Source organism: Meriones unguiculatus, chromosome 10 (assembly GCF_030254825.1).
Source record: "Meriones unguiculatus strain TT.TT164.6M chromosome 10, Bangor_MerUng_6.1, whole genome shotgun sequence".
In the NCBI taxonomy this organism is placed as follows: Eukaryota; Metazoa; Chordata; class Mammalia; order Rodentia; family Muridae; genus Meriones; species Meriones unguiculatus.
The window spans coordinates 74798603-74813437 of record NC_083358.1 but is presented as its reverse complement, the minus strand read 5'-3'; the positions used below and the strand labels follow the sequence as shown (position 1 = coordinate 74813437).

The 14835-nt window shown below is 42.9% G+C and overlaps 1 protein-coding gene across 7 annotated transcripts in view; it reads right to left on the bottom strand.

Moving 5' to 3' along the window:
* Positions 1-9340: 9340 nt before the first annotated feature.
* The window catches only part of Sgms2 (sphingomyelin synthase 2), an 80082-nt gene continuing 74587 nt past the window's right edge, over positions 9341-14835 (bottom strand). For 6 of the 7 annotated variants that reach the window (XM_021633287.2, XM_021633286.2, XM_021633284.2 and 3 more), the window contains one exon: positions 9341-13702. In XM_021633287.2, the coding sequence (XP_021488962.1) occupies positions 13499-13702 (204 nt within the window). In that variant the 3' untranslated portion in view covers positions 9341-13498. The remainder of the gene's footprint in view (positions 13703-14835) is intronic. The other variant, XM_060392688.1, reaches the window with a different exon arrangement.

The following is a 14835-nucleotide window of genomic DNA, read 5'->3' as shown; positions in this document are numbered from 1 at the left end:
CTGGATGGGTCTTAATCCAGCATGACTGGAGACTATGAAGGGACTAGGGCACGGAAGATGGGCCATCTGAGGACCAGGAAGATGGTCATAGCCTCACAAGCCAGATCTTGATTTCCAGCCTCTGACCCTCTCACCATTGAGCCACCCTGTCTATCAACAGCTCTTGGTAGCAAACCTATAAACTCATAAAATGCCATAGTGTTCTTCCTAACACTGGGTACCATTTAAAACCTTAAATATAACTCATCCAGCTTCTTAGGGATGGATTTTTTTCCCCCAGTTAAATGCAGGAGCAGAAATGTCTAAAAGGCTACTGCACCACCAAAGGCCACTCCATCATGAGTGACTGTTCATAAAAGCTGGGAACCTGGACTACATGTCACAGATTGGAGCAGCTCAACAGGTTGGAAAATGTCCTTTGCAGGTACCTCAGTTGGTCTAAACCTCTTCCAGGCAACTTAGCTCGTTTCTATGTCTTCCAGGCACCTTGTCTGGTCTGCAAATCTTCTTTGCAGCTTGACTCTATTGCACCTGAGGAAGACTTTCAGCTTTTGTTGTTCACTGTGGCAGGGAGGGGCCTACTGAATCTGATTAGCTTCAGGGACTTCCTGAAGCTGCTTTGAGTTGTTTACCTTCCTGCTTCAGGAGCTTTGTGAAGGATAGAATGTTTGAATCTCAAGGAAACTGTTACAAGAAAGTGCTACCTCTTCCCCTTTAAACAGGCCGATGAAGTTACAGCCAGGAATAGTACACGAAGAGAACACAGAAGGGTCTTCTGGGTTGGGAAGCAAGAGAGATGGTGACAGCATTCGGGAAAATGATCTTTTTAATCGAAGCTCCAAGTATGGTTTTAAACCAATCAGTTGCCCCCTGAAATCCTTCTGCTTTTACGAGGGTTTTGGCTGAAACTGTTGGTAACTGTATATGCAAAATATCAAAGCAAGCTTGTTATCAAGAGCAGTGTTAAATCACTTAATTTGTAAAACCACAATTGTGCAACTTGTTTTGTAAGTCCCTGGAAAAGTACACCCCACACATCATACTCTTGCAGGTTCAGTGAGCAGGAACAGAGAGGATTTGAGGATTAAGAAGGTTTTGTAATCCTGAATAAACTGCATTGAAAAAAAAAAAAAAAAGAAGGTTTTGTAAAATACCAATGAGAAGAGAAAGCAGAAACACTGTTAATACTGGTCAGTTGTACAATGCCCTCTGGCTTGACCTCAACCCTTCTCCACTTTAAGTTCTTACTGCTTAGTTTGAATATGCTCCTTTGAACATGTGCTAGGTATTACATACTTTTTTTTTCCCTTTGAAATCAGGGTTTTCCTGTGTAGCTCTCGCTGGCCAAAACTAGTTACATCGACCAGGCTGGCCTTGAACTCACAGAGATCCACTGGTCTCTGCCTCCCAAGAGTTGGAAATGAAGGTGTGTGCTGCCATGATAGCTGCCTACTTCTTTAGATGCAGGACCTCCCATGCCTTCAAAGGCTGACTCTGAAGCTGAGATTATAATGTACCTACATCAAATATAAGGGTTCAGTGAAACAATCAGCACATTCTCTACTGCTTTTGAAAGGGTTAGGCTAACTTTGTAACCTATATGTCTAATAAAGCCTATAGTTTTGAGTTTTAGGTCCAGGTTAAGCTAAAGCCTCTTAGTACCTTTCCAGAGAGTGAAGGAATGTGACCCTATCTGTGAGGACAGATATAAAAAAAAAAAAAAAAAGGCAAGCAAGCAATGACCTTCACTCAGCAAAAGAAGGACCAGACCCTTGTCTTTGACATAGCGTTTCTTAGCAACGAACCTAGACTTCTTCTGAATAGCTTTTGACCTCCAGCCAAAAGTCTGTAGCCCCTAATCTTCAAGGATGAGCTAACCACCCCCACCTTAAATTGCAGCTGCAACCACACTTGGCAGGACTGGCCAAGCTTGAGCACCTAAGACTAACCAATTATCTTACTTTATGGCTTCCTCATCCAATCCTAAGTTGCCAAAACTGCAACTTCAAATTTCCCACAATTTTTCTTTTAAAAACCTAAAGGCCTTTGTCTCCCGGTGCCACTCTTTGCTGACCGGCAGGAGTGACCCCATTGTGCAGTAGTTAATAAACCTCTTGCTTTTGCAACGAGTCTTGGTCTGGGGGAGTTTCTGGGAAGGGCACGATCTTGAACTCCTGAGCTGTGAGACCCCAGGTCTTACACTTTGTTGCTGCTCATTAAGTTGTTGAGGCCCTCCCTTATAAAACCTGGAGATCAATGTGCTGCCTGTTTTGGACCATTGGCATCTCTGCCAACACTTCTCAAGGCTGGCTGCCAAGTTTGGACAAGGTACTGTTTGCCACAGGTAGCTTTTATTGCTTTGTGTGATGGCTAAGGAGACATGCTTATCTTCTTCGCATACCACTTTTATCCCCCTTCACCTTCTAAGTTGCACGAATTCACTGTGATAGACTTTGAGTAGATAGAGGCAGCCCCTTGAAATGTGTAAATCCCAACGTAAAACCAGAATTTCAAAGGTAACAGAGTCCAGTTTTATTAGGACAGAGTTGTGCCAAGATTGGGACAAATATCTTGTTTGATTCCAGAATCAAAACCGGTCAGGTGCCCTGCAACTGGGACAGTGGGGAGAGAAGAGAGCATGATTCCACTGTGCAGCAGAGAAAAAGAAATCACCATGCAGCGCACAGCATGGATATATCTCAGCAAACCTGTCATGCCGAGTGAAGAAGCCCGATCACAAACAGTATATGCCACATGCTTTCATCTATATGACATTTTGGAGCTGGCACAACCAACCGAGGCGATCAGGATCAGAGCAGGCAATGGAAGGGCGGGGAAGGAAGAGCTCTCCCGCAGTCCTTAGGAGTGTTCTGGACCTTCATACCTGTTATTGATCATGAGGCTGGTTAACTGATATTCTCTTCAAGAAGTTTATTAGGAGGAAGGGGGAAAGGGGGGAGAGAGAAAGGGAAAGGGGGGCGCCGAGAGAGAGAGAGAGAGAGATAGAGAGAGAGAGAGGAGGGTAAGAGAAGAGAAGAGGGAGTAAGAGTATAAGAGAGAGACCACGTGTTGGGGTTAGCCCTTTAAGGGGCAAGGTAACCATGCCTTCCAGGTGTGGCCACCTGGCTGGCGACACATGATGACATCATAGGTTGCTGGGTAACACGGGAGCAGGTTGTGTTCCAAAACACTAACAATACCCATGTTAGTTATATGGTGTGTGCATTTTGCTGAATGCAAACGGAAGCATTTCAGTGTAGGAGCATTGCAACTCCACAACATAAGTAAAAAATAAAAATAAAAATGAATGGAAGCCAGTGTCTGGAAGAAAGGCATGGAAGGGAGGTCAGAAGACCTCCCTTGACATCTGGGATGTACCCACTGAGAAAGGGGCACACGGAGTATAGTACGTGATGTCCTGTTGTAGAAAGATGAGTGGTCGGTGCTTGAGCATGTGAGTAAGTAAGGTAGAAAAGCTGTTTGAAGGTAGAATTCCTTCAAGAAATACTCTTAGTTAGCCAACTGTAATTGTTACTGATTCGTGGTGGTTCATTTTTTTTTTTTTTACTGTTGAAATCCCTGTTGTCCTCCACTCCTTTCTTCTTTCCATTTAATATATGGAAACTACAAGGGCCCTAAGCCCAGACCTGACTGAATTTTGAACACAAGCACTCTGGCTCTCTGTGCTCCATCTCAAGTAGACTTTCAGCATTGAACCTGACCTATAAGAAAAATCCGCAAACCCCAAAAAGTAAAATATGTTTACAGGGTAAAGTCAAACCATTTGCTTCAATAAAACATACTCCTTCCTTGGTTCAAGGTAATTGTACTGTGGCCTGAGCCCAAGAATGAAGCTCACTCCTGTCGGTAGGATCAAGGATATTGGAAGGGGTTTTAGAGCACCTGAGTCCTATGTCCTCACCTGGGCCACTTCCACCTGCTCTCTGCATTGGTTTCTCCCCCTTCCCTCCTCTCTTGACTTTCGCTCTTGGGAGGAAGGGCCCACCATCCCTCTCTCTTCTCCTATGCTCTTCCACTGTCTCTGTTTATCTCTGTCTCTTTCTCTCTCTACTTTCATGGCCCACTCAGGCCCTAACTCCTGTCCCTATTCCTTCCCCCCAAATAAATCTCTTCATATCTGATTTGTTGAGAGGCACCTCTCTATTTTCACAATGATAACACCCTGTGATATCATCTTTCTCCATTGGTTGGTTATTAATTGCGGCGCCACTGAATAACTGTTTGGCCTTGCATCCCTAACATGCCCAGTAAACATTTATTTTTTTCAAGTTAGGTAATCTTGAGGTGAAGTGTGGAGGACGGTGCCAAGGGCCTTAGACATGTTGGCAAGCAGGTTATACTGAACAAGGCTCTCAGCCTGGACAGCTGTGTTTTAAGTAGCTCCAGTAGCAGCTGTCTCGCTACCTCATTTAGGAAAGCTATAGTGGTGCAGTATGACCCTTAACACCTGTTTCTACCTTTGAGCTTAACCATCTTTGATATAGTTTAACCATAAGACAAGTGGAGGATGACCAAAGTCTAGTGCTTGTCTCAATAGATGTAAGCAGGTCCTTCAGGTCAGCTCCCTGATTAGCAGTGAGAGACAGTAACTCAGCTTTTCGTGTGACACCAGACAGCCTCAAGCACTGGACAGCAGGATAAAGTTGACCATTCTTTCATGGTCACGGTGAGACACAGATTACTTTATTGAAATGAATAGTTCTCATTTGTTAGAAAAAAATAGTTCTTATTTTTTAGAAAAAAAAATTTCTACCCTAGGAATTTCTCACTTTTCTAGAAGTTTCTGAAAAAATATAGCAGAAACAATCCATGCATCAGATTGGTGTTCAAAAATGTGGAAATGGCAGGCAGAGGGGCCTTTGGAAATCTAAGTTTGAATTTGTGTCACTGTGATTGACAACTGCTTTATTCTTAACAGCCTGTAGCTCAAACGCTTGGGGTTTCTCTTGAGTTCAAGGCCATTTTGCACAAGGAGCCAAGTTTGTCCCTTTGAAATGTAGCCAGCTGTAACTTTAATAAACAAGCTGTGATTATGATCTTGGAATTATGATAAGAAGGTAGCAAAGTGCAGTCAGTGGAAACAAAACTCAAGGTCCAGCTGCAACATTTATGAACCTTCTCATCGCATCTCGTGACATTTGGTCACCCCCTCTTGACTTTTCTTGTGTCAGTTTTGAAAAAACTAAATTATGTATGTGTGTGTATATATATATATATATATATATATATGTAATCAAAGACTATGTATAAAGTGCAATGCCTCACTAAATGTGCCACATTTGAATTGAATGTTCATTTTATAGATATACACACTGGCATGTAATCTCTTCCTTTTCCCAGGTAGTACTCCAGTTTCACACTTTTGATGTTTTTTGTGTTTTATTTGAAGGAGATGAGACATTAGCTGTCACGTTCGTGAAGTGTCTGAGACTGCTTAAAAAAGCAAACAAGTTAGTATGGACTCCTGGGTCAGGGACAAAGGGCTTTATAGTGCCTGGGCCTTCTTGCAGCATGGTTGCTTTGGACCTCCCAGTCCCCCAAGTTCCCTGGCGAGGGACACCGAGGAAGTGAAGAGGATGCCACCTAGGTAGTGTTTGTGTCTACGCTGAGTAACTCTGGACCTTTGGCCTTGCCTCCCTGATAAGCCCAGCAAACACATGCTGGGTGCTGGGCGCCCATGGTAAGATGCTTTGGGATGAAACAAGATGTCAGCCTAACTGAAGTTCTACTAAAATGTTAAAAATACAATATACAACCAAAGTGACAGTTTACCCATGGAAGCCGTTACCTCCCTCTTTCCTGGGCCTTGCTGCTGCTTAACGACCTGAACTTTTCAGTATATGACTTACCAGCCGAATTAGTCCTTTTTCTGTCGCTGTGATACAATAGCATGGCCAAGGCAACTTAGAAAAGAAGGATTCCTTTGGGTTTACAGTTCCAGAGGGGCAAAAGGCTGTATTATGGGGAGGCATGGGAGCAGGCAGCAGGCTGCAGGAGCAGAAAGTTGAAGGCTTATCTGGAACCACAAACATGAAGCATAGAGTGAGTGACCTAGAAATGGGACCCATCTTTAACTCTCAAAGCGCATGCCCGGTGCCATGCTTCAGCCCCAATGAGGCCACACGTCCTAAGCCTCTTCAAATAGCACCACCAACTTGGGGCCATGTATTCAAATGCCCAAGACTATGGGGACTGTCTCATTCAAACCACCGCAGCAGTTATGGGTGAGTTTTGCCGTGCTTTACCAGCAGCTCTGGTGTGCATCACACATGCGCATTCAGGTATCTACTGAACAAAACTTAATATGCTGTTTTCCTGTCACTCTGGAGATAAAAAATGGTAAAAAACCAAAGTTGAATGCCATTAAACTTTCAGCCACCTCTAAACAGAATGGCATCACCATCTGGAGCTATCACCTATCGTCTAGGAGCTGAGCGCATTGATAAAACAGGCATAGAGGTGACGCTGTTCTGTCTCCCAATGTGGTGCATGCAGATAGGGTGTGCAACTCTCCAGTGACATTAGCTGAGACTTCACCCATGGCTGCTGACTACTCCTGGTGCCAGGACTCTTAGGCACACCACCACACCCTGGCTCTAAAACCAGTAATACAAGCCTCTCACCAAGCGTGAATGATGACATGAATGACACCAACTTTTTTTCTATGACCACTTTCTCATTTTCATTTTAAGTTTGTATTATTGCTCAGGAGCCTTACATCAACATTTCTTTCTTTTTCTTTCTTTCTTTCTTTCTTTCTTTCTTTCTTTCTTTCTTTCTTTCTTTCTCTCTCTCTTTCCTTTCTTTCTTTTTCTGAGACAGGGTTTTCCTGTGTAGCCTTTGGCTGTCCTGGAACTTACTCTGTAGATCTCAAACTCAGAGAACTCCTGCCTCTGCCTCCCAGAGTGTTGGGATTAAACACTTGTACGACCAATGCCTGTCTTCATAAGCATTATTTAAAAAAAAAAAATTATTCATTATTTATACAATGTTCTGTCTGTCTGTAGACCTACACGTCAGAAGAGGGCACCAGATCTCATTATAGAGGGTTGTGGTTGCTAGGAATTGAACCATGCATGATCTCTGGAAGAGTGCTCTTTACCTCTGAGCCATCTCCCTAGGCCCTCATCAGCATGTAATCTGAAAGTGCTGGTAGAAGTGAAGCTCTCCCAGGCAGCCCACCAGGAAGCTTCCTACAAAGAAAACTAAAGGGCCAATCAGCCCTTCCAATCAGTTAGTGGAAGCTCTGGCCCACACTTATTTCCACAGACAAGAATTCCCACCAGGATCACACACTCTAGATAAGCACGGGCTGAGGCTCCAGCCAGGCAGCCACTTGCCAGTGTTTCAAACAGGATGCCCATCACTGACCTGAGCTTTCCAGACACCCTGGCGGATGTGGCCCAACATATCTGTGCATCTTTGCTCTATCCCTTCCAGACAGACTGGGGATAAAGTCCGTACCCCGACCCACAACCCCCATCTCTGAGCTCTACATCTTACCCAGCTCCCCTTATCCCATTGAACTACCTTTACTAAATTTCCCTTCATCTTCATCAGGGATTCCCAAAATAACCTTCTGAAACCTGCCTTGGAAATGACTAGGGAGTCCAGTTGAGGTCATTGCCCTAGGCCCCCACTGCGACATTTCCTTCAGAACTGGGGAATGGAAAAGACCCTCCTTCTCTTGAGGGACCATTGAGTTTGTTTTTGAGAATGGCAATAATCAGAATCTTGTATTATGTAACTAATTTTTTTCCACCCATAAATTTTCTATTTTTTTTAATCTTAAATCCATGGCTAGGAAAAATAATAAACTTTAGTTTACTTACAGTTCTTATTTTTTTTTTTAAATAATGAATTTAGTTATTTATTCACTCTACATCCTGGTGTTAACCCCATCCCTACTCACTTCCTAGTCCCTACCTTCCCTCCTTCTCCCCTATTCCTCAGCTTCCCCCTTCTCATCCATCTCAGTTTATCAAGTCATATGTCCTCTTTCCCTGTGGTCTGGCAAGGCAGTCCCTCCAGGGGGAAGTAGTTGACTCTGGCAAGAGAGTCCATGTCAAAGAGGTAAAAATGACCTGCTTCCCTTAATAAGGACCATACGCGACCTGAGCTACCCACCAGCTACATTTTTTTAGGGGGCTTAGGTCCAGTCCATGCAAGGTCCTTGGTTCGTGCTTCAGTCTCAGCAGGCCCCTTCTGGCGGCTTACAGTTCTTTTAATTTAAATTTGTCCTCATTTAAAAAATAATGTTTGAAGAAAATAACCCTTCATACTTTTTTTAAAAAATGACTTTATTTTATGTGCATTGGTGTTCTGCATGCACATATATCTGTGTTTAAGTGTCAGATCTCTTGGACCTGGAGTTGCAGGAGTTGCAGGAAGAGAAGGAAGAGAAAAAGGAAGAGAAGGAGGAGGAGGAGGAGGAGGAGAAATTATCTCAGGTCCAAGACAAAGCCTATGAGTTGCCGTGTGCGTGCTGGAAAATGAACCTGTGTCCTTTGGAAGAGGGGGTGGCGCTCTTAGTCACTGAGCCGTCTCTCCAGCCGTCACCACCACTTTTTGTGCTTTTACTATGTACTCTAAAAACTGAAGAACACATTTTCTGAATGGAAAGGAACACTGACACCTATTTCGAAAGGCTGCCAACATCACTGTGATTTATTAGGCTAATATAGCATTAGGCATTCATACGTCAGAAACCAAGTACACACATACTCTTCTGAAGAGAAACAAAGATTAGTTTTAATTGATAATCAGGCACTTAAATTTAAATATAAACTGAAGTCATATTCCTACACCCTTCCCAGAATGTTTTCACAAACATGGAAAGTATGTTTTTTCCTCCTCCTCCTCCTCCTCTTCCTCCTCCTCCTCCTTCTTCTTCCTGAGACAGGGTTTCTCTGTGTAGCCTTGGCTGTCACTTTGTAGACCAGGCTGGCCTTGAACTCACAGAGCTCCACCTGTCCCTGCCTCCCTGAGTGCTGGGATTAAGGAGCACCCAGCCAGAAAGTATATTTCCAAACAAAGAAGATGTTCTCTTAAAACAAACCAACAATGAAAACAAACTTATCTCCCATGTGATAGATCTGTGATTAAGACACTCTGAGATCTCTTACTGGGTTGAGATGTCTTACTGGATAAGGATGCCCACCGTGCAAGCCTGGTGACCTGAGATTTATCCTAAGAATCCACAGGGAGGTGGAAAGACAGAACTGACTCTACAAAGTTACCTTCTGACCTCTACACACACAAACACACACGCAATAGTAATAAAAGATACTAGTGGATAGAAGAGACTGAAGTTCATATATTTGATTAAAATGTAAGCATTTAATAAAATGATTACAACAGCACACGGTAGATAATCATAATGAAAAATATAGGTCAGGAAAATAATGAATTCTAGACTTAAAACTTTACTTTACAACAAGGCACTTAACACATAGAACAGTACAGTAAATTTCCAAAAGAATGCAACTGGCTGCCTCTCATACCTTGTAAAGATACTTCTTTTGTCAAGGTACTATAACTTACTAACCACACATTTTCGCAGCATTAATCATTGCATAGGAGGTAAATTAAATAATGAATTCCCACTTGGCAACTAGATTAGCTTATAGTTTCTCCTCTTCCTTTTAATGGACAGTTTAAAATAATTCTACAGTGACCCATTCTTGTTGCTCATGATTCATTAAGAACACAGTACAGTAAGATTAGTAAATAATAAACCAGCGCTTATGAGGAGTTTATCTGTATAAAAACGTATCTTTGGGTACCTCTGACATGATTTTCAGTATACAGATGTCGAAGTCAAGAGCACTTCTTCATAAAAGATGTATTGTGTCAAATGAGTCAAAGGAGCTAAATTATTGCAACACAATGACATTAAAAACAACAATATTAGAAATCTTTATACATAAACATAGAAAAGGGTTCCAATACAATGCATATAACTTATACTTGATTTAGACATGTAAACGCATTAAGAAATTCTTCCCGCCGGGTGGTGGTGGCGTATGCCTTTACTTCTAGCACTCAGGAGGCAGAGGCAACAGATCTCCAAGTCCAAGGCCAGCCTAGTCTACAGAGTTAGCTCCAGGACAGCCAGGGACACACAGAGAAGCCTTGCCTCAAAATACAAAAGAACAACAACAACAACAAAAAGAAATTCCTTCTCATACTTCCTTACACTACAGAGGTGAGTGTGTTAAGACCGGCTTAATTTTTAATCAGTTTTATAGTACAAAACCAAAACAATAACAGAAAGTTTAAAATATTTATGGAAGATAAGAATGTTCAATTAAAAACAAAATGATTATTTCTAGCATATAAATAAAAATGACACAGTTGACTTTGGTTTTGAACTAAACAAAGTCTGAAGTTATAGACTAGACATTAATGATTGTGACATAAGAGGTAAAAATGACCTGCAAATTTTCTTTGATCACATTCTGAGCCCTTTCCCTTTGGGAAGGATTTAGAATGTCTTTAAAATACTTTCTTTCCTATGAGATTTTCAAATTTTGGCAAAAAAAAAAAATTGAACAAAAGTTAACAATAACAGCAACAACAAAAAGTCAAACAAGCTAACTCTAGAGAAACCTTGAAACAGTATTTTTAAAGTGGCATTTGCACCCCAGACATAACATACTGCCACAAGAAGGCGCTGGTAATACAGCAAGGAACAGGGCCAAAACCTGCCCAGAGATTTCAAGAGTTGACTCTCGGCCAGCCTTCTGTCTGCTGCAAAAACCTGCTTCCTGTGGTGCCAGGAACTCAAAGGACAGTCACAATTAGCTCAGGAGGAACTGGGCTAAGAATGCTTCCTTTTTCAGATCTAGTGGAGGAACTAAAAAACCGAAGTCTGAGAGAACCCCATTTCCATTGGGAAGGTCCAGGAAAGACATGTGGCCTATTTTTATGTGTTTTATCTATTTAGCGACATTTCCCAGAAGCAGAATGTTAAAGGAAAGCCTTCTAACAGAACAGGCCCACGAAAGTACAGACAATGGGTAAGATCTGCATCTTAATTGGCAAAAAAAAAAAAAAAAAAAAAAAAAAAAGGTTGCTGCAATAATTTACTATTTCTGTGGTGGGCATGGGAGCACACACTTGCAATCCCAGCACTCAGGAGGCGTAGGCAGGAGGATTGAAAGTTAGAGTCAATCTGGGCTACACCGTGAGATGAGACATCTCAAAAATAAGATTACTGTTTCAAAGGCAACATCGTACTTATCTACATGTTATATTCCCCCAAATGGCTTATCAAGTCTCAAATTTGCTTTTCCTACACTGAAATGAGTTTTTGTCATCTTTGGAATCTTGAAACTTCGGCACTTCCTTCTCCAAGTTTCAGGCCATGGGTTTCTCCATCGGCATCTATTAGAGAGCCACAGCAAACACACAGAGAACATGAGAATAGTAGTGTCCATACTACTGTTATGAGTAGTGACTCATAGGTATTTTCAAAATCCTTTAGAAAGTGATGGCATTGTTTTTTAATAGCCTGGTACTGGACTAAATGCAAGGTTTACTGTTTCAAGGGTTCTCAACAATCAACATGCAAAGTAATAACGCGCAAGCATTTCCCTTAGTTGAAGAATCATGGGGAATCCTAGTGACAGACAGACAAGCCTCTCTTTTGTTTCCATGAGACCAAAACCCAGCCTTCAGTGTCAAACGACTCTCTCACAGTCAGACACAGAAGTTAAACTAGTGTTAAACAAAGTCCGAGCAAAAGACTTTGTTCTACCACAGTGTCGAGGAAATGGACACATACAGAATTGTGTCTAGTACAAGGTAAACTGGGTGTTCATTCATTATTGGCTTACTCAATAAGAATACTTAAAAACAAAAACAAACCTGCATTTCAAAGTCTGCCAGAGATGTTTAGGGTTTCCACTCTTTTGAGGATAGCCAGGTTTTGAGGATCTTACTCTCTTGCCTTTGAATCCAGTGGCCTTTCCACCCAGAATCACAAAGAGGCATCCTGAACACTACGCGGAATTATAGCACCAGAAGGCCAGGGTCCTTCTGAAAACATCTCTATTGTGCTTTTTGTTTCCCCCCCAAGCAATTTAAAGTTTAACTTTGAATGATCAAGGCCAACCCGCTGCTTACAAGGATGACTCGGGGAATGCACTCTATCCCATTTCATCAGTGTGAACGCTAACTGCCTCCTTCCACTGGGTCTCACCTTCCTCTGCTCCCTCCATGACAACTGTGAAACCTTACAACTTTTCCTACAACTCTCACAAACTCGTCTTCCAGTAGTTTAGAAACCAAGGCAAGAGTTTTGCAAAGATGTACTCGCACTGTGTGACATTCTAACTAAATCAGGTATGCTTAAATCCACCAAATTTTTAAACAAAAAATCCATCTTTTCACGCTAGACACAGTTGTCCCCTGTCCTATGTGGCTGTGGTCATCTTGAGTACTGATTCCTAATGGCGAGCTTATGGGCAGCACCGCGTGTGAGAGTCACAGGGTAAAAGTGACCGTGTATGCCCTTAGGGGCACTTACGGAGTGGAGGATCTTGCTGAAAGGCGAGGAAGCAGTGAGCCTTGGAGAGCCACCTTGCATTTCCTGTTTCCATGGAAAGAACCCAAACATTTCTCCATTTTCCGACAGGAAACATGACACAGCAGGGTCAAAGCTAGGAGGGGAGCACACGTGTGTTCTCCCGTGGGGTGCGAGCATCTGTTTCACGTTTATTTTCAGCCTGGGCCAATGCATTGAAACAGCCCTGGGCTCCAGGCAGGTAGCATCTAATGTGTAACTGCAGGAGCAGGAAAAGCTCCACGTTTCCTGTGTGTCATAGACTTGACATTGAAAAATCCACACACAGGAAAAACCCGTGGGTGTGTCACTTTCACGTTTCCTAGGACACCACTTCTTAAAAAAAAAAAAAAAAGGAAAAGGCCTACATAGTGCATGGGGGAGGCAGGTAGCAGCAAAGTGAATCCCAGAGGTCACCCTAACCTTCCCGGAGACAGGGCGGGAACAAAGCGCACTTGACCTTGAACCCACCCGGGGACTGCCCTCACTGAGCTCCTATCATCAAACTTACTGTATTTACACAGTGGCTGTACATATCCAGACATTTTATTCAAAAAACGTTAGCAAACTCTTCTGACCTTGAAGGGGAAGGGAGAAAAACAACCAATCTGGAAAGAATGTGGAAGTGGAGAAAGAATGAGGAGAGGCACGCAGCGTGTCCTTTCCCACCTCTTTACAGCCCCACTTAATGGGCTTTGTCATCAGTGAGCGAAGAGCTGCAGGAAAATATATGTTTCTTGGTATGAATAGAAAAAGCCGAAAGGTAATACTTCATTCGTCGCTTCGATCTTTTGCACAAAATTTGGTCCACTTCATGTACCAGTCAGTTCTCTGAAAATAAATACGAAGCTGCGCCTTTGGTTACAGCACGGACTCGTTTGGTGTAAAAGCTGATGCCCTTTTGGAGGCTCAGGTAGACTTCTCATTGTCCTCCCCGATCTTCTGGACCCGTGAATACTTTTTGCACGAGGACTTGAAGCAGCCAGGGGGCCAGGACAGTGGCCAGGAGAAGCAGCAAGGAATTGAGCCTTGTACATTCTTTTCAAAAAAATAGAAGATGGGGAACCACCAGGCCCGAGATAAGAAATTTGTCTGGGATGAGACCTTCAAGTTCTGTAGAGGAAGGGAAAATGAAATGAGGCATTGCTCATGAATGCAGCCTAGATTTCTTAATTAAATGGCTATCTTTTTTTCTTTTTCTCTTCTTTTTTTTTGTAACTTAGCGGGTGACTAATGCCTTGCCTTTTCCCCAGCTCTGCTTTGACCTTGGCCCCATGGCCTGCCTTCTGTGGCTCATGAGACCTCTGTGTGCAGTTCCCTAAGGAGGTGGCTCAGGAGCGTCTGTGGAGGGCATTCAAGAGAAACATCCTCAGGATGTGCTGTGGTCAGACTGAAGGAGAAGGAGGAGTGGAAGGAGGACTCAGGAGGCTCAGCCTACTCAAGGAGGAAGATGGAGATTTTGGTTTAGGTATCATGAAGCACCTAGATTGATGTGGGAGAAGGCAGAGGACCACAGAGTGAGTGATGGAGTGAAATAAAGGCCTCCACAGAAAAGGTCGTTATCAGTGGACACCAAGTGTTCTCTGTAGATCTTGTAGCAATGATGAATCAATTGCTTACAGATTTTACACACACAGAGGGGACACACACACACACCCATACACACTGAGACACACATGGCACCACACACCACACCAGCACCACCCCCACCATGGTGAAATCTATTTCAAGAGAAATCAGTCATGGCACAGAAACCAATGGTATTACAGCAAGACCATTACCAAGGATAGAAAGCCTTTGTTATTGTTGTTGTTGGTGGTGGTGATGGTGGTGGTGGTGGGGGGGAGGGAAATAGGCAACCTTGGGCCCAAAGGGAGAGAGCAAGAGAAGCTTCCCAGGATGGAGGTAAAGGAGGTGGCATTTGAGTAAGCAATATAAGTATGAATGGGAAAATAACAGGGGTCATCCTGGAACAGGAAGGAGAAGGGAATATAGAGGTGCTGATCACCCCAAAATATACCTCTTACCAAGCTGTTCCCCAATACTTCTACAGAGAGGGTTCCTACATTTTCAGTTAGTGTATATAGTCCTTCAGTTCTAATATAAACCATTTGGATTGGCAAAGAATGCTGACCGTAATTTTCCAGCATTCTGAATCTGCATACAACATGCATATTTGTGAAGTTCTTTGTTGTTGCTGTTTTTACAAAAAAATAAGCGGCAGCAACAGCGAATTGAACTGCACT